Source organism: Bactrocera oleae, chromosome 6, assembly GCF_042242935.1.
Source record: "Bactrocera oleae isolate idBacOlea1 chromosome 6, idBacOlea1, whole genome shotgun sequence".
Lineage (NCBI taxonomy): Eukaryota > Metazoa > Arthropoda > Insecta > Diptera > Tephritidae > Bactrocera > Bactrocera oleae.
Genome location: NC_091540.1, coordinates 42,300,637 through 42,325,822, shown reverse-complemented (window position 1 = coordinate 42,325,822; position 25,186 = coordinate 42,300,637). Strand labels below are relative to the sequence as shown.

The window sequence follows — 25,186 nt, the reverse complement described above, 5'->3', positions numbered from 1 at the left end:
TCAGCAAACCGCTTAAGAAATGACCTGGCGCAAAGCACGGATATCACTTATCAATCGTAATCTTTTTTATTTAGAACAAGAAAAAACAATAACTTCGGTTGCACCGAAGCTATAATACCATTCACAATAACAAAAGATTCCTTACAAGAACTTGATTCAGATTGTTCAGTTTGTATGACAGCTATATATGCTATAGTTATCCGACCTGAAAAGTTTATGCGAACATTGCGTTATTGCTTTAGACAATAAACCTTATCGAATTTCGTGAAAATATTATATCTCGTCAAATGCAAAAGTTGTCCATGCACTTGATTCCGATCCTTCAAAGATATCTCAAAAACTGACTAACTAATTCGCGTATATACAGCTAGACGGACATGGCTAAATCGATTCGGCTCGTCACGCTGCTCATTTAGATATATATTTTAAAGGGTGTCCGACGTTTCCTTCTGGGTGTTACAAACATCGTGGCAATCTACCGTTCAGAATATATAAAGTGTCAAAACTTGCGTCACTCAAAACGCTAGATCTCAATAACCAATTGTCCGAGAGCCTTGAAGCTTTTGAACAAAGCTAAGTACAGACATATTTAGAATTTGTTTCTTGAAACAATCTCGATTTCTTACCACTTCATGGAAACTTAATTGACAAAATTTAGTAACAAATAACATAAGCTACATTATATTGTTGAACAGCTAATGAAAGCCGAAAATTCTACTTGATATTACGTCAGGCCACACATGCGCACTATTGCATAGAATAAGTGCCGCACATGAGTACATCCGCCCAACAGACTTGTTGGAACTAAAAGAATTTCCATATTAGCACTTAGTCACCTTGAAATTGTAATAAAATGTTAAAAAAATGCAATCATGAAATGCAATCAATAACAACAACAGCAGCAACAAAGCGAACAGAGCTACAACACACACACACACACCAATGAGCGTGGAAGCCATGAAACACAGCCAACGCACGTGTCAACAGCTAGAGCCAACGCTAGTTGTTGTTGTGGTTTTTGTTGTAGCTGCATTTGCAGCTGATACAAGAAATTGTCTTTGAATACGGCTCAAAGAAAAAACTATCATGAATAGAGTTTCTCACCTTCCAGCACTTCAACATACACACACACACATGCATACAACTGCTTATAAGCAGGGACGGTGGCATACGCTTACGAGCAGAAATCCCAATCACAATTACGCCCGCTACATAAAAGCGTGCCGCAGTGGCATGGCCCTGCGTACACGTTTGTACTGCGCATGCGTTCGCCATTCGCATAGAGCTTTCATCGACCGACGCCTTGAACGCTTTTGCTGTTGTTGTTGTTTTTGTTTTGGCGCACTGCCACTGTCGATGTCAGTGCCTTGACATTAAACTCTACTGGAGGCAAACACTTAGGAGGTAAACCAATATATACTACAAGTATATAAGTGTATGTGTGTATATATGTGTATGTTTGTGTGCGATGCTAAACTACAGCGCATATTGTGTATTATCTATCTAGTGACTAGCAATGATGTCAGCGCGTTCGTTTAGCTAGCTGTCTGCATGGCTGCCCAATCATCTACACACACACATACACATCAGTGTTTGTATGTATGCATGTTACAAATTGCATAAAAAATTTTCTTAATTAAATGTTAAACTTTATTGCCGCTACCATACAGCACGGTAAGTTGAGCAATTGCCGTTGTTGTTATTGTTGCGGTGTGCGCTGTGTTGGTGGCACCGACAACCAATAAGATGGCGTAGGTTGGCAATTCTATTGGATCTTGCAGCACTCCACCCTCTCCAATCTTCTATGAAATTTTATTTATGAAGATTATTACGGTGGTTGTTGTAGTACTTATTGTTGTGGTCGCTGTTTTTTTGCTGACATTGCTGATATTGCTGTTGTTGTTCGCTTTCCGCAACAAAATTGTATTTACATTAGTTTGTTTTGTGAATAATGTGCTACAATAATAACAACAACAACAAAACAGAGCTAATGGCGCTTTACGCAACCACCTTTGAAGCGGTGAGCTGTAAGTTGTAAGGCAAACATTTGCGCAGCGCAACATTAACGCTTACCAAAAACACATGTATACACATATTAGTGTGTGTGGTGACGGCAGGCGCTCGTTGGAGCATTGCATTCGTGCCACATTGTCATGCAATTAATTTCGCGCTAACGCATTCCTGTTGCCCATTGCCCACTGCCTGCTGCCTATTGCCAGCAGCTTACTCAGATTTCACAGCAATACCGTGCCCGTTGAACCCCGCGCGCGCCAATCACATGCTTGCAACAATAAATATTTTTCACAGTCAATCACAGTTGCGGCCACAGAAGCAGGAAACAGGAAAGCGTAAGAATCCGTTATCAGCGCATGCAAATCGCATCGTTTGCAATCAGCGCTCGGCTGAAATTCCGCCAGTGTGCCGCGGCATCTGTTGCAAGTTGAAAAGACTTTTGATTTTTATTGATTTATTAGAGTGCTTGATTTTATATTATGAGCTGCTTGCCACATTATGCAACATTTAATTATTCAAGGCTCTGACAATGGATCAATGGGGTTTATTTCAGTGCGATAACTGTAGTTAGCAAGGCGCTAAACGCTCAGTTATAAGTAGCAGGTCTGCGAAGACCCTGCGATTTGAGTTTATGGAGCTTTGGACATAGATGGTGCTGGAAGCATTCAAAAACCAATTAGCAATGGCTATGTTCGGGTTCATACCCTTGCAACTTGCGTTAAGTATTACGTATATGGCATTTATAATTGGAGTTGGGGATAGTATTGACCCGATTTGATATATTTTCACCAATACCACATACTATTAACATGCCACGTACAAATAAAATGCTCCCTGGGTTTTATTAAGGTACCTCACATACCATCACGAATCTATAGGGAGTAAAGTCAGCCGGATGTTCGAAAATTCTGATACTAGTTATATAGTTGCTCAATTTTATCCAGTTTAGGTAAAACTATACCCATTTAATATAAAAAGACGCTCTCTCATTTTTATTGACATATCTCACATATTAAACGATATGGTATAAGCGGTATAAATTAACCAGAAAGTTAGAAAATCTTTATATTAGGTAAAGGGGGCTCCGGGAAGTATAGACTCGATTCAACCTTTTTTTTCGATTCGATTCAAATATGCGCACTGGGGTCTACACATTCCATACTTAGAGGGTTGGACAGTTTTGGTCCGATTTGACAATTTTTAGTCATAAGATGGCACACTTCAAAATTACTATTCGTGCAAAAGTTAACCCGTTATATTAATTCGCGCTTTATTTATATATGTAGCGACTAGCATCACTCCTAATTGTAAAATATCTATGTAAAAAAACTATTCTTAATATTGCTCTTAATTCTTATAATCTGGTAACATCAAGTTCAGCAACTATCATCCAACGTGATAAGACGTGTTCTGGCGTAAGTTAAATTTATATATTTCAATATAAGTAACGAGCTGAATGTGGTTTTATTATTTACACTTCAACTCCTATATATACTGGAATGTGAAAGAATCAGATGAAATTATATAATATGAGAAGTAAGCGTGGTTTTAGTCCGTATATTATAAGAATGTTGTGTAATGTAATTTAGTTAAAATTGTTCGAGCAGGTCTCAAGATATGTGATTTCATCTAAAAGTGAGCGGTTCCAATTTGGATACCTGCACCTATAAAGCCCTCTTGTGCCATTCTAGATGTAAAATATTATGTCTCTGCAGCATTAAGTTATTTATTTATCATACTTTTAGTAATTTTTAACAAAACCGTTACATGGGAAGTGGGCGGTTATCATTTAATTTTACCTATTTTCACACTAACGTAAGAAGGGTTGAAAAATTGTGTCCTGTGCAAATTTGGACTATATAGCTTTATTGTTTGAAAAAAATATGTATATATTCATCTTATTAGACGGCGGGGCCACGCAAACTTTTTAAAGATTTTCAAACCGCAGGCGCGCCTTCTTGAGATCTCTATCTTCCTTTACGGCGTAAATATGGCACTTTATACGTTTTCGATTACTTGCGTTTTGTGTGCGTGGCAGTGGTCCGATTACGCCGATCTAAGAACTCGTCCTCACTTTTTTGGCAAGAACACATATACAAAGTTTCATTAAGATATCTTAATTTATACTCAAGTTATCGGCTGCACAGACGGACGGACGGGCAGACAGACATTCAGTCGGATTTCAACTCGTCTCCTCATCCTGATCATTTATATATACATAAGCCTATATCTATCTCGATTATTTTTAGGTGATACAAACAACCGTTAGGTGAACAAAACTACAAGTACTATACTCTGTAGCAACACGTTGCAAAAATATAATTAAACACCAAAATTTAGTTTTCTTAATGCAGATAATTTTATGCCATTTATGATTTGAATAAGATGTCGGCCAAATGGCCACAACAAGTGGCTCCGTTTGCATATATCCACCAGTGCAGCATTTTGGCTGTAGTGCGCTGAATATTGTCTTCGAGCTCCTCGAGCGCTGGTTGACTGGCGTAAAACTTTGATTTTCCACACCTCCAGAGAAAATATTCTGGAGGCGTTAATCCGTATGGTCTTGGCGGTCATTTGACTGTTTAGACGTGAAGCATGAGGCAGCCCACCGTCTTGTTGGAAATATGACAGAGATTGTCCGCGTCGATTTCATAAAATTCCGGAGAAAAAAAGTCGGTTAACATTGTGTTATAACACTCGCTATTGATGGTAACGGCATTTTCAGCTTCATTTCGAAAGAAATAATGACCGATGATGCCGCTATACCACCACCCGCACTATACGGTAAATTTTTGGATATACTTGGAATATTTTGGATATAGGTATAATTGCATTCCCTGAACCAAACGAGGATTTGACTCGCCGCAATAGTGCCAATTTTGTTTGTTGACGAAGCCATTAAGACAGAAATGGGATTCACAAAAGAAAATGATTTATCGACTAACGTGAATTTGTGAACTTTTCGGAGAGCGTGAATTTTCGTAACAATCTTAGACGTTTTCCAAGCGTTGTCCCAACACAATACGTGACATGATGAAACAGGAAGCTTTACTGAACACACTGACAACGCTGTTTTTTTTAAAACAAAATGAGAGATAATACTGTGAACCTTGTAGAAGAATAAAAACCGAATAACTTTATTCTATATACTTATATATATGTATACATATATTTCTAAGAAGTGTCATCAATGGCTTCGGTTTAATTGTCAACTTTGGCGCCAGATTAATTATCCAAGCACACTATTTTTGATCCGAATTCACGTTGTCTCATGCCAAAACATGCCACACGGATTAGACTATCGATTAAGGCGCATATCAATCGTATCGAGTCCATCTTTCACCATTCCTTCGATAGCCGAGTGTAGTGCGATATATTTGGCTTCATTTACCGTTAGAGCAATCACATGAAAAAAATATACAGTTACTTCAATGATATCAGCAGCCACAGGCTTCTATTCCACATATTCATAAGAGCACTTGTAGGGCTTGAATATTTTATGAGTGTACTAATCAGGCATTAGTGGAGTATTCCTCATATTGTGTTGGTCGAAGTTGTAAAAATCGAATATTTTATATCCCGAATTTTGCTGTAGTTGCTTATGTAAACTTTCCAATAAAATATTTAAAGGGCGTTAATAAAGTGACTGAAATTATGATGGCTGAAGAAACTTAATAAATGTATTACTTAATATCTGTCCGTGAGGTTCATTATAGTAACATTTAAAAACAAACAGGTTTCCTTCGATCAGTTTCTTAACACGGGTCTAAAAGTTAATTCTATGGAAAATATAATACAATGTGTGTACTAAGAAAGTAAAAATATTCCAAAAATCTTTATTTCAGCTATATTTTGCAATAGAGTTGCCATCTGTCGAAAAAAGTAAAAGTGCTATATTTTCGGTTTGTAAATTTTGCGAAAACGAAAGGCTGTTCCAATTAAATATATATTCAGTAATAGAGTTGCCACCTAGTACAAAACTTTAGTAGAGCAAAATAAAGAGCCACTGACTTAATCTGATATGCGATGTTGCAGATTTGGAGATTTTTACCGCTGCTCCCTTAAAGTATGTTTCGGCAGCTCTACTGAAAACAAAAGACATTTTTTAAAATCATTTTCTAAGCTGGAAAATGTGACTCGACGAAAAGATGGACTCACGTTAACTTTCTTTACCTACCGGGTTTATAAACATTTTCTGTAAAATGATGAGTTCAAATTTTGTGGACACAACCCTTTTAAGACCACATTGATAATCTCTCCCCTTTCTTATGTTTTTGTCGTGCCTGTCAAGCGCTTACAGGGTCAAGCCAATGGCGAAGGTTAACAACCAAACTCTGAGTTACTTAATAAATACTGCCAATACAACACAAAGAGAGTTAATTTGGATAAATCAATAAAAATTTTCGAGGAAAAAACGCATAATTTAATTGCGCTTAAATTGTGTATAACAATAACAACAAATCACACTATTCACCTGATGGCAACAACAAATGATCATAAAAGTGGCAATAGGCGAAACCTAATCAAGAAACCGTGCAATATTGCCATAAAATACACGCAACAATAACAAAACGTGCAACAAACACAAGAGCAAGCGGTTGTCAACACCCCAACAAATTACTTTTACCCACATTATATTAATAAGCGCCCAATAGCCGTTGCTGTTGTTTTTGTTATTTTTTTTATGATTGCGATGTGTATGAGCGTGTGGTTGCCGTAACCGGTGCAATTGCTTTAACACTTGAATTACGGCACACTGATTGAGTTGCAACCATTGCTGGCGCATTGGTAGCACCCAGGATGCAGAAGGACTTCCTCATTTCGGCTGCTTGCAACATTTATAAATTACTTGATCAATTGACACTAAACGCACACACGCTCACTTGTGCTTCTTGTCGTTGTTGTTGTGTGTGTTTGTAATTTCGTTGACGGCTTTCAAGTCGCAATCAACGCGCCAATTAGCAATAATCAGCGGCATCGAGGCCGCCAACACACGGTGACAGCAATAAAAAAACAATATTAATAACAACAACAATGGAAAGTGAACAACAACAACACCAATAAGAGCTAGTGCTCAGCGGCCTTTTTTGGCATATATTTGGACAAAACGCTCCTTGTGGGGTGTGCAAAGTGCTAGAGATCTCAACGCAGGCGATTTATCTTCATTTGCATACAAGCGGCAATTGACACACGAAGAGAGCGCTGCCCGCGTGCAAATTGTCATATGTTAACGGTGACTTTGGCGTTGCTGCTGCACATCTGTATGTTGCAAGATTCGATGTTGTTGTTGTGCTACTTGTAGTGGGTGCTGATGTCACTGCCATATTCGTGTTGTGCGCTTTGGAGCAACAATTTCAGTAAAAACAACAAAAACAGAAATATCTTTTTTTGATCAAAAAATAAATACAAATTTAAAACAAAGCTGATATCAAATCCGTTCATGCCACCGCCTGCAATGTGCCACGATCGCTCGTCTATTGTTTTTAGCGCCACATTGTCAGTGCTGCATTCGGTTCCCAAGCGCAGCAATATATATACATATTCCTGTGCGTAGCTCCAGCCGCTAACCAGTCGCCCTTTGCAACACCACCCACCCGACTCACTGCCTTCGAAAAACTATAATTTGAGCGCGCAACATTAATTCGCCATTTGACGCTTGCAGACATTAGTCTCTGTTGCAATCGAAATTTGTTGTACACATTGTCGTAGTAGCGTTGCAACAGCTACTGCAGCGACTACTGTTACTCGCAACACCGAAAATTTCTGCCCGACCAATTAATAATTCCTTTTTGGTATTGTCTGCAACTGATAAGCGTAGATAAAAGGGACATGAAATTCAAATTTAAAAAGTGACCAACAACAACAACATTTCACGAAATATAGACACAGCGCCAAAGTGGTGAACAGTTCATGTTGCCATTTGTGGTTGGCCGCCATCGCCGCTGCCACTTTGATTGCCATGAAGTAAAGGCGAGTAGGCCAAAACCAAAACAAAAAGAAAAACGAGCAAGGCGAAAACCGAGGCGCTTCCGTATTTAATAACTGTTGGATGGGTGGTGAGTGGAAAGGTGTGGACAAACAAGGCGAGCACTTGAGTTATGTGAGAAGAGCCTTTCAGAAGTTCGTTAATTGTGGGAAGGAAATTTCGCGCCACATTTGTTAACTATGGATTTGCAAGATTTTGTTACTTTCTGTATATTGTGTGCTACATAAATCCCTTAAATGGGACTTTGTGGAATCAAACGCTGAAATGAGCTAAAATAACAAAGGAAAGTTTATATTGAGACCATTTGGTACATTTGACAAAATTTTCAATATTTTTCTTAGGTATTAGGAAAAAATTTCAGGACCGAACGTAATGTCATGTAAAGGGCCTACTAACAAGAATGACGTGATGTTAAAACTAAATATAACACTCAAAACAGATTAAAATGGGTTCTATTTTTTTTTCCATGCAGATAATTTTATCCCATTTATGATTTCCACAATTTGAATATCTCCAGCCGTTTATACCAAATTTCGGCTATAGTGTGCTAAATATTGCCTTTGAGCTCCAGGAGCGCTGCTGATTGATTGGTGTAAACCTTACCCCCATAGAAAATAATCTTAAGGCGTTAAATCGCATGATCTTGGCGGCAATTTGACTGGGACATTTTTTGAAATTAACGAGTCGCCAAACTTTGCACCCTTGTGTCCATGTATAGACGTGAAATATGAGGGGGTGCACCGTCTGGTTAGAAATATGGTACAGATCGTCCGCGTCCATTTCATGAAATTCTGGGAAAACCATGAAAAAGTCGATCAATGTCGTATTATAACGCTCACTATTGATGGTAACGGCATTTTCTGCCTCGAAGATTTGACTCACCATTAAGCCAGAAATGGGCTTCACCTAAGAAGATGATTTTTCGATGAAAATCGTTGTTGGTTTCCATAATATCCAGCGCCCAATCGGCAAAGATACAGCGCTTCAAATGCTCTGTCGGCATCAGCTCTTGTATCAATACAATCTTATGAATGCAGAGCCAAATCCGACCGCCAAATTGGTCATGCTGTCCTCGGGAAGAGACGCAACTGTGCAGAACAACGTTGAACCAACTAAATCGGATTGGACTAAACGGCAGCGATATTTCCTTCATTATGGGCTTTTCTTTGACGAGAAGGTGACATATTATCAGACAGCTCTTACATGATGAAACGACAAACTGAACAAACACGATATACCAAAATCACATGATCCTTATTGGGAGATGTACATATATATAAAGGGTATTATATATAACTTAATTTATATTATATAGTTGACCAACACCTTATTTTTGAAATGTTTGATTAGCTGCTCCGTCCAGTTATCTATCAATTTAGAGCCATCTTCGAATAGGTGATGTATTTTGTGAAAATATTTTTCAAATTTGCTGCAGTGAGTCGAAGACATCCGATCCGGTCACTATCAATTTCGATGATGAAGATTTGATGAAGTGGGAGGTCTCAAAAAATTTTCACATGAAAAAAAGCGATTCATCAATCATCTCCAATGATGTCTCGTATTGAAAAAGTCTGGTGTGAGAAAAACGCTTTTAAAGTTTCGTGTGAAGTCTTTTGTTCGATAAGACCCTGCCGAATCAGTTTGGAGGCCGGTCAGCAAATATCTATATCTCCGAAAATAATTAAAATTTTCAAAAATCTTCTCATAGACATATCCTTAAACTTTCAATATATGAACGTTATACGTTTTCTTCTACACTAGACTCTTAAAGAGAGAATTGTTTTTAGGTTTCATATACTGTAACTCGACAAATATGTTAACTCATTTTGTTCCACATTTTATTATCGTCAAAGGGTAAATATTAAGAAATAGTAATTGCGAACTTCATGTGAAAACATTCAGACCCAGTAATACTCTAAATAGAGTTTTCATCTTCTGAGGTTCGTCAGACGCTTGTTTTGGTGTATTCTAATTGATTAAACCTAATACTTGAATGTGAAAAAATCACAGAAAAGAGAGAGAGAGAGAGTAGCGTAGTTAATGTTCGGCAAGAAGTATTAAAGACGGTAAAACATAGCTGACGGTTAGAAGAAATCAGAGTTTGCAATATGGTAGAGTATTTTTTTTAAATAACGATTCTATCTACAAAAATGCCATATTTCTTCAGTTAAGAATGACTCACACCTGTTACGCATTTCGAATCAGTTCAAAGTGAGAAAAAAACGACTAAATAACTTCATTGAAACAAATGAAAATTGTATACTTCAAGATATGTAAGGTCGTGTGTGACTTAAAAGATAACGGGTTCTTGGGTCTAAGGACATCTGAAGGCGTATAAATTCGGTTACAAAGCCGATGAGCCGAAGGTTATCTTGAAACATAAACAGGATGAACTTAGCAAGGTACACCCAAATCATGATTATATTAACCTTAAGTTATCGAGTATTTTCGATTATTTGAATAAAACTTTTAACTTATTCGAAATCACTACATAAATTTTACCACTGAACTGAGTTGTTGATACACTCTTAATTTATTTAAGACACTCCTTTCCAATTAACCAATGCTTACAAATGTTTATAATTTTATGCAAGCCGACGCGCTTGTTTAGAACTTTTTATAAAGACTTAAACACAAATGAAAAATATCTCCAAATTGAGCGCGAGAATTCCTTAAACACGCAGTGGCGCTTTTGAATAAGTCCGTTTAATTATGCAGACTTCGAGTGAAGACAACGGATCCAACAACTTTTTGTGCAACAACAACATTCACACCGCATATAAAACGACTTTTCACCAAACTATGGCACATACAACTTAACTTGGTGAGGAGCAGTTGCGCTTGTAAGCGTAATGAAGTAATTGACATATGCATTAGATTGAAGTGACATGACAGACGGACAACCAGTATTTGTCAACGACCAGATGAAATGTCATTTAAATGAAAACATAAACACGCAAGAAAATAGTACGTACAAAACCACACATACACAAAAATACTTAAAATCAAACGACAACAAACCGCTACGTTTATGAAAGAGTATGAAATGAAAATACACATACAAATACAAAGAGTTAGTGTTGAAGAAGGAAAATATATATGAAAATTTATAAAAAACACAAATGGCTGTCAACTTGGATGAAAACATTTCATAGACTGATGTACTCCTACATACGTACACACAGTTATATGCAATTTAGCGAACATATACAAGTCCCATTCGATAAATACGACGAAATGCGTCAGCAAACACGATGCCGTCGATATCAACTATATTTGTAAAAGGGGCAATTCTTCCACAAAGTGATTATTTTGATGTCGCTTTGTTAACCGCGTGCCGCAACGATAATTTCAACAGACATTGTCAAACCTCCGATTATACTTTTGACGTGAAAGATTTCCCCATAAAATTCAGCACTCGTTCGTTAGTTGAAGTAGTCAAGTCGCACATCACAATTGCTGAGTTGGGACAAGCACATTTTAAAAATGAGTTAGCTTTTTTTACGTGAACTACTTTTTAAACAAACTTAAGAAATGTCAAGAAGAAAAATAAAAATTTCATGGATGAAATTGCGTCTTTATGTTACTTTATATGTAGATTTAGACCAGCACTGCGACCTAAGTCTCTGATAAATTCCAGGATCCTGCTGGGCGTTATTGAGGCAGTGTGATCCCTATTCAGATATATAGATTCAGAGACGTGCATCTACAGACTGCAATCTAGAATCAGGTGATCAGAAGTTTTCCGCTCCATGTCGCAAAAGCGGCAGTTTCAGCCGAACACACACCAAATATCTCTTTATACATAACTCATAAAGTATCCATCGATCTAAAATTATATCTGACTACTAACCCTAATTCTAAACTAGATATTTTTTATGTAATGCTATGGATAAACATTGCACTTCCAGTAAGTATTTTAATCAAATATGTTATGAAACTTCACCAGATTTCACCCTCTGCCTAGTTGCTCCTTTTATGAGTTGCATTCAATATTCTATTATCACTGATGATTGACTATCAAAAACCAATAATCTGTTGACATTTTCATTGAGCCTCGAAATTCCGGTCGAAGATATGTTTTTTGAGCGAGCGAAACTCAAGAAAAAATACTTCACCGTAGAGGTTTCATAATAAAAAAATTGTTCAAAGCTTTCAATCAAGCATTATCATGCTTTATGTCTTATTGGGGCTAAGGGTACTAAACTACTCCGATAACCAAACACGATAAATTAATAAAAATTTATTTTGGATATAATAGTTTTTACCATATTTTATAATTCGTACAAATAGTTTTTGTGTCCTGAAGGTTTGAGTGTGGAAAGGTAAGCAAAAGAAGATTTTTAAAATATCTTTTGCGTAAAGAATAAAAATTTGGTTTTTCAATCCTTCATTTGCTTGTAGAAAAAATTAAGATGGAACTTACATCTCTCGACATTTTAATACGGTTGCCTGAGCTTTCATAGAATTTATGAATATTATGTATTTACTTGAGAAATCTGGCATAAAATTTATTTTCGATACCCTTAACGGACTCCATCAACATATCTTCTTCTCCAAACACCAAAAAATGTATGCTTTAACATATTCAGTGCATATGCGTTTATCGAATGTGCCTCGTATTTGCACGAATAAATGAGTCAAGTTTACATTGGAATATCAATGAAGTGGCAGCTGCTGCAAGCGAACCGCAGACGCGAGATGACACCAAACAATGTAAAATCTTAATACAAAACGCATGCAATAAAATGCAATTCTATGGCCGCTATGACACCGTCACAGATATGCGGCTATGATAGCCTTCTTTTTCGCTGCCATTGGTTGTTGCTGTTCGTTGTTGTTGCCGTTTGGTTTTGATTGGTTTAGTTGGCTGTTGGCTGGACGTTAAGTTGGCTGGTGGCTAAGCTCACTAACGGCTTGTTGCTACTATGTATTGTTACTATTAATGGTGTTGTTGTATTTACTGTTGTTGTTGTTATGGCAATGTCAATTGCAATGCCGCCAACTGTCAGTGCCGCCACCGCTGACAAGTGAATCTGTTTAAATAAAAACGAAAGTTGTAGTGCGTTACGAGCACGGACCAACGGTCGGACGATCGGTTGCACAAAAGTACCGTGCAACAATGAGCAACTGTAAAAAGTGCAATTTGTGGACATGAAACAAACGAGAATGAAAGTTCGTAGCTCGCACATCACAAAGTGACAGATGAAAGAAAGCACAAGCTGGACTGTTGCTAGCAACCAAGACAAAAACAACGCCAACAACAACTACAGAGAACACTGTGCATAACGCTTGTAGTAACTGACAAGGCAATAAACGCTCGAAAACGCGCCGCTTGGTTGTCATGCAACAAAGCAACAACAACAACAATATGAAGGCACAACAAACAAACAGCAACAGCGGAAACATCAATTGTGTGCATATATGTTTGTATATGCATAAGTATAGGTGGATAGCTGAAGTAATGGACACATTAATTAAAAGTATGGCAATGTACCTGAGATCCGTTGGCTATTACTCCACAAACCATATTGACTAGAGTCACTGCTATGCGTACACGTGCCTTCGTCTGTCTCTCCGTCCGAATTCTTCACATTAAAACAATATTGATTTAAGGCTTCGTAATCTTTATCATCTTAAATGGGCCGATGACGGCTGTATTTGTCATTTTCTCTTTGTTGGCGGTTTCCTCTTATTTTGGTCGCACCAGTTCTTGTAGAAGCGACCGAGAAGAACTTCAATTCTACCGTCATATAATATATCTACATAGTCCATCGAAAGAATCGAAATTTTTCCTTATATGGACAGATTTCACCAATAAGTGGTTTCTATTATCCCTTTCTCGCCTGTACATTTTGAGATGTAGTGAAAGACTACTTGGAAATTCTTAATAATGTTCAGCAAACCAGAGAACACTTAAATTCCTCTCCGGAACTATTTAACTGGTGTATCCTAGGTATACATATATCGATCTCCTAAAGTGAATATTCGTTCTAAAAGTTTCATTTTCATTTCAAACGAAAGCAAAAGTTGCATACAAACTACCTACATACCCCTGTAATGAGATCTTAGCAAGGAAGTTGGTTAAAGGCTGCAACTCTAACAGGCGCAACTTCATTTTATTCAGCTTTGGTACCCTGTTTCAGCTTTGGTACCCTCCAACAACATATGGAAATGTGGTGCGAATTTCTAGCGAAAGATGGACAATTTGTTTATGGAGACATGAACATCTATATAAATAAGATTATTTTTTCTACAACAATAGAACTCTTCTTCCAAGGGACCAAGTGTAAAAAAACAAGTTCCTTCATGGAAACTTAAAAAGCAGTAGTCACACAAATCTTAGCTTTCATTCGTCCACTTGACTTTTCCAAACCTGAGTCATACATACGAATTAGATGCTATAACCAACATAACGGCAAGATTTTAGTTCCATGAGCTTTTTATCATAAGGTTTGTCGTAAGGTTTATATAGCGCCCTATTCCAATGTATAATTTCTTGAAGAATCTTTCTCTCTAACATCTCAGTTTCTGCACCTAACATTATACTGACCATAATGCGAACTTACAATATATTACCATTGCCATCGCATGACACCTCTTCCAAACACTTCTATATGACTGACGTACTCAGTCCAAATAGCACTCAGTGGTAATTTACCAGGAAACTTCGTGTATTAGTGCATATAGTCCAGGAAAACTACGGAATAAGTGTTCTATGAATCTAACAGTGAATAATGAAATTAAGTTTTGCCTGAGCAGTCTCAATTAATCGAAAATGAACCTGAAAAAACCCTTCTCTATAATATGCAGAAAAAAGGCACATGCTCAGAGAATCAGTTCAATCGCAATAACAGACGCAATTTATTAAAAGCAATAGACAAATTATTAGTTACCCAAAGTAAAGTTACATAGTATAGTTTTGGAGATCTCGTATCTTGCATTAAAATTGTACCAGCTTACAGATAAGTGATGCGTAAAATTTAGCTCGTTCAAAAGTTGTCGTCAAATAAGAAGTCCACTGTTTTGGACATTTGAAGAATACCATTCATCTTCTGAAATTGCTGGCAGCTCAACAACATAAATACAGGGGCCTCAATTATCGATTTGGGAACACTTCTCAAGTATTCTAAGGAATAATTTTCTTTATGTTTTAAAGAATGTAATTTCTAAAATCACTGCCTCAACGCAGCTGTCTGTGCAACAAGTAGCTGACGCTATTTTACAATCGTTTCCACATTAACCCGAATCCAATCGATTTTTGCACACACTTTTACCAACAAAAATGCATAGCGCATGTCGATAAGCATTTAAAATGGCAATAAAACTCAAATTGATGCTGAAAGAGGAAGAAGCGACAGCAATAACAACAACAACAACGCAAACTACTAATTTAATAATCGCAGATAAATTGGAAGAAACCTGTTGCGCAGACAAAACGGTTATCGCCATAAGGCAAGCCAAGCCACCGACGCATTCATTACACACATACTCGCACACAAACAAGGTTGGAGTATACTGCTGCGGTAGCAGTTACATGGCAGCACAGTTCAAAAGCAGTTGTTCGCCTGGAAGTGGCTTGGAAGTGGCAAAGTGCAGTGGAGTGCATGTTTAAGACACGTTAAACAATGATTTAGAGCCAATAAATAAGTTTAAACATTTATTAACGATAATTAATGTTGCGGTAATTTGGCGGAAAAATTTGCTAAATCATGCAGCACCGTTGCATTCACAATCATGTTATGGTTGCCACATCCGCGAAGCAGTGCGTGGCGTTCGCAGGTGAAAAGTGAAACTCCAATTATGTGCCACAATGGAGAGTACAACGTTTTGGCGTTGCCCACCAGTGGGCGACAGACGCCACCAACACCACGCTGTAGTCAAGGTGCCACAGAGTTGCACGCGAACAGAGTTATACACATTATGTTGGCTTGTACTGGCAATTGTAGTTCGCTTATCAGCATTACCGATTTACTAGAAACACATTGACATATCTATGTACATACGGTAAATTGGACTATGTCAGCCCAGAAAAAGTGCCACCCAAGTTAAAATGGTTACGCTGGAGTATTAACACTTTGTGCAACAAACCGTTATTTTAAACAGCAACTTCGGGTTCAAGAAATATAGGGTGATTTTTAGAGGTATACATTTTATTTCTAAAAAAACACAGAAGTGTTCAATATTTGACTTTATTAAATCGCAAATTAAGCTCATTGTTGAAAATGATTTGATTTGGTTACATTTTGCGAGTTCTAACATATTTTTTTTAAACTCTTGCAACATGTTGCTACGAGTTCTTTTACAAACCAAGTGCCAAATTCACCGATTAAAAAGTTTGGTACATATATACATTAACAATAGATGATATAATAAACCATATTTTTAATAGATACAATAGTTGACATCATTCCACCAATACTTAGAGACTGATAAATCGGATAAGCAGCTCGCATAATCAAGTAAGCAAATAATATACTTGTAAATTATTTATACCACTTTAAAAACATATCCACACTCTCTTCCAATGAATTAAACTGCACAAATTTGTTTGCCTTACGCAGCTACTTTAAGCTTTCCAATTCCGGAATTATCTGGATTTTGGTATACGAATATATATTTTTCCGACTGGGTGTAATACCACTTTAGGTCTTGTGGTTGTTGGTTATACATATGTATATATAACAAGCTTTGTGTGATCCAGCACAATCGTCATATATCAATTTGTGTTCTTATAGATTCGTGAATTTATGTTAATCTCTTTATTATAGTGATCACATAATATTTTTTATGGCTATGCGACATTAATGATTGCTAAATTGCTTAATGCTGATATGTTGCTGTTATTTATTTGGTGTTTCTTGCTTTAAATGGATCAGTAAGAGGGATCATACAAGAATTATTTTCTTTTCAATGGATTTGCATTTCTAAGTAGATGGTACTTAGTGCTCAGAAGCTAAGTAGTTTCAAATAAAATTAGCAAGTTTACAAATACAGAAATAAATTTGAAAAGAAACCCATATCACTTATCACATAAAATAGATAGCATTGGAACACACACACACATGTATTGAGTGGCAAAATTAACAAGAAAAAACGTTAACTTCGGTTGCACTGAACCTTTAATACCTTTCACAAATACAAACTTTACTTCGATCTAATTTCGTGAAGATACCTCGTCAAATAAAAAACTTTTCCATGCAAGCACTCCATTTCGATCGTTCAGTTAATCTCTATATCAGCTATAGTCATCCGTTCTTTACAATTTATTCGAAGATTGCATTATTGTCTTAAATAATAATCGATGCCAAATTTTGTGGAGATACCCTTGATTCCGATCGTTCAGTTGGTATGGTAGCTATATGCAATGGTAATCTGATCTGAACAATTTCTTTGGAGATTACTTAGTTGCCTTAGGAAATAATTTATGGAAAATTTCGAAATATATTACGTGAAATAAAAAAGTATCCCATAAAAGCACTTCATTCCGATTATTCAGTTTGTATGGCAGCTTTATACTATGGTGGTCCGATGTTGGCCATTCCGACAAATGAGCAACTCATCATGCTGATCATTTATGTATATATATTATATAGGTATATATATATTAGAATTAGAATAAATATATATATATATATATATATATATATATATATGTACTAAAATACGTGAAAATTGTGTTGTTTTTTTATCAGTCCGGATCAAATGCATGGATTTCATGACCCCAGATTATGTGCATGATGCTATAATGTCTCGGACAATGTGTGACTGTATATAATATTAAGTCAACTGAATAAATTCGAAACTCTTCATAATCCTCCCACTTCCTGGAGTATATCATATTCAGTTACTACTCTTACTACTTACTGACTTTTTGGATAGATGTACATACATATGCTTCCAAAATTAACTTTTACATATGTACCATATACACACATTTACATATACATATACTTTCATCGGACAACAATTGGCAGTTAGTTATTTCTTGAATACAGTAAAAGTGAGGAATGTGAGCGATGGATTGTGAAAATTAGCATAACAAATCTGAGTTAGTAGGCAAAATACTTGGAACAAACACACAACAAACACCAAAAAGTAGTGATAAATAATGGAGAGCGAAAGTGTCGAAGAAAATTGTCAGGCCAATCACATACATATACATATATAAATATGCCAAAGTGTGTTGCTCAATAACACGCGACGATTTTCGTATTTTCATTAGAAAAACAGAAAAAAATAAGTTAATATAAAAATAAAGGTAAAGAAATAAAAAAATCGTACCCACACTGAAATAGTGACCGCAACGCGATCGTGGACAACAAACACTTTCGCTGCATTTGCATTTGACTTTGGCGTCGCGTAATTGAGAAAAGTGAAAAATCGCCGAGAGCTATGTAGCACACAAGCGATTAATATGCAACACCAGCGACAATTGCTTGCAACAAGGACACACACACATGCGCACAAGCACGCTTACAGTGAAATAGGCGTTTTACACCCTCAAATAAGCCTAGGTATGGACTCGTCTAAGTGTGTATGTGCAATTGATGCGCATCGTCTAATGGCACTCGGTCAGTGGAGCAGTGTTGCTGTGCGCTGCTGTGCGCTGCCAAGCTGCAACAACTTCAGTAAATAATGATGTTGTCAAGAAAAATGGGCTTGTTGATATTTCGTATGAGAAAAGTGTGGCGGAAAATGCCGATGAAGTCATGCAACTCCTAAAACAAGCTCCGAAATGGAACTGACTTCGAGCAATTCGCTTGAGTTTTATGAAGAAAAATGTTGTTCAATTCATCAATTTCGGTTTTAGGTAATAATTTTTGGACAAAGCAAGGGGTATTAACTTTATTTTTGGTCACTAAAATTCATATTTCTTTTTTGAATTGTATAGATTTCAAACCTTCATAAATATACTGTTACTGATAATAAAATAATATCAAATACAGGTTGATCGGAAAGTTTCTGTGTTCGAAATATAAAATACTGTTTTTGGTACGAAATATATTTCTTTATTCATATAATCTCCCCTAACCTCAATATACTTATTCCAATAATCCTCCAATAATTTTATGTCATTCCTATAATGACTTTCCGGAAGATCTGCAAAATACCCGTTTATAACTGTAATAGCTTCTTTATTCGACGAAAGACGCTTTCCATGAAGGAATTGCTTCGGGTTTCTAAAGAGGTAGTAGTCGGTAGGAGCCAAATCTGGTAAATACGGCGGATGCTCAAGCAATTCGTACTTTAATTCCTTAAATTTTGTTATTGTCTTAATGAAAAAGGATTTTTTGTGCTGCCAACCAGGTCTTTTCTCACGAAGTTTTTTATCCAGCTGATCCGAAAGGCCGCAATAATATTCAGAGCAGATTTTTTTACTTTTCTGCAGGTAATCAATCAACAAAATTAATATAGTGTCCCAAAAAACTGATACCATAACCTTCTTTGCTGATCGTTGCGACTTCACCTGCTTTAAAGCTGAACAGCCTTCAGTCCACTGTAAACGTTCTTGTTTCAATTAAGGATCATGGTGGTAGATCCAAGTCTTATCCGTAGTTATAAAACTTGTTTTCGATCCATTTTTTGTTGAATTGTTAACGTGTGCGGCACTAATTTTCTTAACAGCTTTTTCATATGTAACTATCCATGTAAAATATGAAGTACTCGTTCGTCTAATATGCCTATGGCATTATCACTTTCACGCTAAATCAATTTTGGATCTTCACTAACAATATTAAGCACTTGCTCAATGATTGCTGGTGTGGCTGCGGTTTGTGGTCGTCCTTCGCGTGGATCGATCTTCTCCAAGCCTAATACGACGAAAAAACGCCCAAAATTCAAATGACTTGTAACTTTGCATGTGTTCTCACAAGAAATGTACCAACTTGAGAAAAAAAAATTTGGTGCTATTTCTTGGTGAGCAGTGCTCAATTTTCAGCAACCTGTAGATATTTCCGAAATATTCAACGAGCTTTATTATTTATCGTAGTCGATTTCTACAATATTTATCTTTTAAAACACCATGATGGTGTTACATTTACTGTTATATTTTTCTGTTATCCTTATGTTCAAATTAAACAAAAACGTGTGCTTTTGTTTCCGAGATAAAAAAATAGACTCATGGAATAAATGTATCAATTATAGGTGTTATTTAGTGGATCGTAAGTATATAATCTGTAGCTATCCAAAGAGAATTGCATACCGAAATTTCTTCGCGGGCTGTTGTGCGTCGGCTTGTAAAAAAGAATCTCTTCGGAAGATTCTACATAAAAATTCCAATAATGACAAAAATGAGCAGAGCAATCGGATTTCTTTTGCTTTAGTGCACATTAATTGGACCGGTGAAGACAATAAAAAAAATGTGGAAAACGGTTGGCCTCAAGGGCCATCCCTGCAACTTCCCTCTAATTGCATACGCTAACGTTCAAATTTCGCTTTTTTCACTGCTTTTGAGCTCTTCTAAATTTTTCGTTTTCGATATCTAGCAAGTAAATCAACCGATTTCGACCCGGTTTGCGGCAAACGATGTGTTTCTTCAAGGTTTAGAACTGATTAGTTTTTGGTGTCGATCGGTCAAAACGATTTTTCAAAATTTTTATTTTTGAGATTTCTCGAAATCTACTGGTCCGATTGGGTCCAAACTTACACGAAATTCTAGTGCAATGAAACCCTTTGGAATGCCGTTTAGTTTATTCAAATAGATTGAGCAGTTTAATAGTTATAAGAGGGTCACATACATCCACACACACACACATACATCCACACATACATACAGACATACGGAAATCATCGTAGAAATGTTCGGGGAAGCTTCCTCGACCCTCAGAACGTCGAGATCTGTTGAGAACTCGATTTTTGCAAAATGGGGTGAAACCAATATCTTCCCGATTTTTAGAAAATTTTCCATTTTCTTAGCGGGAAGTTAAAAAGTGGAGTAAAGTCCTTGTGTGGATGAATCTAAATAAATATGGTAGGTTGCGATGGAAATATTTGGGTTCGATGTTCAAAGAATGCTGAAATGAATACTCGGTACACCACAAAAACTTTCAAGCACGGAGGTGGGAATATCATGATATGGGGACGTTTTTCGTGGTACGTGATTCATGGGAGATTGTAAAGTCAAAGTTGGGACTCATTGAACCACGAAGTAGGGAGGACCTATAGGAAAAAGTCCACGAGGTTTGGTATTCAATACCGAATTCATTCTGTAAAGCTCTAGTGAAATCTATGCCGGAAAGGTGCACTGCCTTACTCGCAAATAAAGGTTTTGCAATAAAATTACTTATTTGCAACTTAAAGTAAGTTCCTGACAGTTCCTTTAAATGTTATCTGCTGATAATAATTTAATTTATTTTAAGTTATATTTGCTTTTGAAATGTTAAAAATAAGTTTTATTACTTAAAAAAATAATTGTTTGCTCCTAAGAACTGTGGTAACACTTTTTTTTTAATAGTTGTGAAGAAAATTGTGTTTCTATTTTAGTGTCAGTAACTGTATGTATATGGAAGTACAAAAAATTACGACATGAATTAATAAAATTAATAATTAATTAATAAACAAAAACCTATGATCATTAATATACAAATTTTCAAAAAAGGGAACGTAAATTTTCCGAATTTGCGAGTATACCTCAAGTTTACTTTCTTTCCAACTTACGTCTTCCTTCCTAGACTCCATTCAAAAGCAGCTGGGGAAAACTTTTTTATTGCAATAAGAGAAGTTTTTATCTTTATTATACATAATACAATAAAACATAGAACTTAAAAAGAAAAACAACTCTTAACAAAATTAGATTTTCAAAGAAAATGTCTAAACTGACACTTGATTTATCCTCTAAGCTTGAATAAGCTTAGTGTATTTATATAGGTGCTTTAAAATCAAAACCGATATCGCAATATTCTCACAATATTCACAATTACATATCATAAAGCTTTGAAAAACTGTAGAATGTATTTACATACATAACTATAAATTGAATGTGGAATTTGTTAATACAGAAAACTAAATGTATCTTAATCAAAAGTTCGACCGAGCTTCTGTTCAAGTTGTCATCGTAGAAGCTAGTTATATCCGCTGGCTGTTGAATATTTTCAATAAATTTACTGATGTAAAAAGATCTCCGTGGTTTCGCATTTCCTGACGAAATCAAGACGAAATATATCGGCATTCGAAAGAACTTTTTTTTATGATTTTACCCTTTACTTCGATCACACTGTTGCGTAGAACCGAAGCAAGATTACATTCTATACAGTGTGCCAGAATTGAGGGATATTTCATCAGACCTAACCACTTCTAAATTTTCCAAGTATTTTAAACATTTTGGCTCAATATCATGTTAATGGGTCTACGCTAATTGAATCCCCACAAATCAAATAATGGCTTCCGTCCATCCAATTAAAATTAATTAGAGAGACAAAACTTGGTTTGGAATTGTGAAATTGTGTATTATATGTCAAAAATTAGATTACTATTTTTTGAGTCCGAAACGTCTAAATTAATTTAGTGAAGTTTGCGAAATCTAACGAATTCACCCCAATGAATTGAAATATATACATTTTCCAATGCCAACACTAAGAAGACTATGAAGCGCAATTGCAATATAAAGAGTTGCAAACTTTTTATCTATCAATAACTGCCTAACAGCCCACTGTTCCTGACTCAGATGTGTTCTAAGTCAAAGTATATAACCTCAGAAACTTGCATTCAAGCAATAACTTTCGCACGAACCGGTCAAACTGACGCTGAAATACTACAAATAAAATTATGTGGCCGGGAAGAATTTATAAAGATCAACTTTTCTACGCTACTACATTGCTTGCGATAAATAGTAATACATATTCATTTTACATTACTAACATAATTATAATCGAACGCTGCTCTTTCTTGAGTTTTTTACTACCAATCAGCTGATGCCTGCTATCAGGAACAATATTGCCTAACGCCACTCAACTACAGCGGACGCTATGTGGAAGATGAGATTTATGGATACATGTCCGATGAGGCCAAAACGCTTTGCGATGGTTTTTGTCATCATAACAGTACATTGCGATTGCGTTGTTGCGCATACGATGCTAAAGTCAAATTGGAAAGAATATCAGAACAAGGTATCGAGCGATTGCCTATTACTACATTGAAAAGAGAGGAATGATAACATCAAAGAACTGCAAAATTTTTTTTATATGTTTCAGTATGCACATACAATCATTTATTACGACGTTTCATTATACATGGCGTTCTAGTCAAAGACAACGAATTTCCTTTTATGGTAGGTATGAGACTAGTATGTGCGGAAGGAGTAATAAAATGGTGGTCATGCGAGATCATATCTTTGGAGCATATTTTTAAAGTTTTACAACATTTTTTTTTTCCAGGCTGCTTTGGGTTGGCGCGTTAAGAACGAAACTACTGGAAACACGACTATAGTTTACAAATGTGGGGGCACTATATACGATCGCGGTTATGTAATCACTGCTGCGCATTGTCTCTATCATTCTAGGTACGAAAATTATTTATTATTATATGAAAGAAAAACGAGCTTTTTATTTACTATTAAAATAAATATTAGTGATCTACCAGTGGTAGTACGTCCCGGTGGCTTCGCTTTGAATGATACTGAGGCTTGGGACTTGGAAATCGAAGAAGTTATAGAGCATCCCAATTATGATTATCCAAATGTATACAATGACATTGCAATTATACGCCTAAGGACACTTTTTAAGTGAGAGGATGCTTTTTTTTTAAATAATTTAATGAACAGCTAAAAATTTAATATTTTTATGACCAAAAAGTGGAAACCCGTTTCATGATGAGCCGGCATGTCTTTGGGGTGATCCGTGCTCCGCACATAATGTAACAGCCATGGGCTACGGGAACACTCAATTTGGTGGGTATTAAAAATTTCTATTAGAGGTACCACTTCACCCTTTATATTAACCGTAAGCAGCTGGCGTATCCTCCCCCTTATTGATGAAAACGAATTTATTAACAATTGAGAACAGCGAGTGCCAATTACACTATGAGCCAGACAGCGGTGTGCTGAGTGATGGCATTATATCGACGCAGATATGCGCGAAGGATCATGAGAAATTGCGTGACACATGTCAGGTGGGATTACAAGTTATTATTCTTTATTTGAAATTAAATTTATTTTATTTTCATTACTGCAACAGGGTGACTCAGGTGGACCAATTATTAAATTTAGCAAACAGACAGATCTTAATCCAATGTCTTATGTTGTTGGCATCACTTCCTTTGGCATCGGCTGTGGCACCGGCATGCCTGGTGTTTATACGCGTATTTCTGATTATATTGATTGGATTGAAAATGTTACCTATCGAACTGTGCCAATGTGAAGAAGGAATTGTAAAATAAAGAAATTTCAAGCAGCTAAAACGGAGTTAAAAAATAACCTTAAGAGGGAAATGGATTGAAATCACTTTCCCAATTTTGCATATTATAATTTTTCTACTTACATTTGATTGAAAATATATTGTGATATATACAAGTATGAGCACAAGCTACAGAAATTTTGGCAATAAATTTGGTTTTATGGATCATATGGAAACGTTTTTCAAATTAGACTACATTGGCAACACAAACGGAGGTTATTAATGCTTCTGGAATAAATATTGTTGTGGCTTGGTTATTTAGCATTGGCCATGATTTGAATACTTCATATCATTCATAGTCTAAAAATAAAATGTTCAGCATATTCTAGAGAATTCATTAGTTCCTTTCTAAACGCAAATGAAATTAGTTCTTAATTGCAATTTTTTTCAAAAAACATCGTCGATACCAACTACCATTTAAAGACCAAATCGACAGATGTAGAAATAACTATAGTTGTTTTATTTTTCATAATTTAAAAAAAAAATCTACAAAAAAAGAAGATTTTTTGAAATCAATTGTTTTTATTATAATTGTCCAAATAAACATAAAATTTCAGACAATTGTGCAAAAATGCCGTATTGGATTAATTATTTTGAATAGGATGTTTGAACAAGATAATGATTTACCACAAATTGCATTAATAATTTTTAATGTCCTCACAAACATAGAAATGTAGTTACAATAATGTGATTTTATAAAAAGTAGTAAAGAGTAGTTGGCGCGAATATACCGGCAAATAGGAGCAGATTTTCGAAGTCGAATGTCTTTAATCAAACATTTTATACGGTGCCTTGT

General features: G+C 36.0%; 2 protein-coding genes across 2 annotated transcripts in view; one reads left to right on the top strand and one right to left on the bottom strand.

Annotated features, from left to right (window-relative positions):
• The window catches only part of LOC118680417 (streptococcal hemagglutinin), a 423,094-nt gene that overhangs the window by 214,402 nt on the left and 183,506 nt on the right, over positions 1 to 25,186 (bottom strand). The gene's annotated exons all lie outside the window — the stretch shown is intronic.
• LOC118679723 (trypsin-1-like) lies at positions 22,660 to 24,439 on the top strand. Its single transcript, XM_070111644.1, has 8 exons — positions 22,660 to 22,829; positions 22,891 to 23,106; positions 23,191 to 23,267; positions 23,374 to 23,498; positions 23,568 to 23,720; positions 23,791 to 23,885; positions 23,946 to 24,106; positions 24,172 to 24,439. The coding sequence occupies exons 1-8, from the start codon at positions 22,766 to 22,768 to the stop codon at positions 24,352 to 24,354; spliced, it is 1,074 nt and encodes a 357-aa protein (XP_069967745.1). The 5' UTR covers positions 22,660 to 22,765; the 3' UTR covers positions 24,355 to 24,439.

Bases quoted from the DNA above. Each gene is read 5' to 3' on its own strand.
- LOC118679723 (XM_070111644.1), top strand. From the start codon at position 22,766: ATGTGGCCGGGAAGAATTTATAAAGATCAACTTTTCTACGCTACTACA. The intron at 22,830-22,890 runs GTAATACATATT...CTCTTTCTTGAG, and splicing joins TACATTGCTTGCGATAAATA to TTTTTTACTACCAATCAGCT. The intron at 23,499-23,567 runs GTACGAAAATTA...AATAAATATTAG, and splicing joins CATTGTCTCTATCATTCTAG to TGATCTACCAGTGGTAGTAC.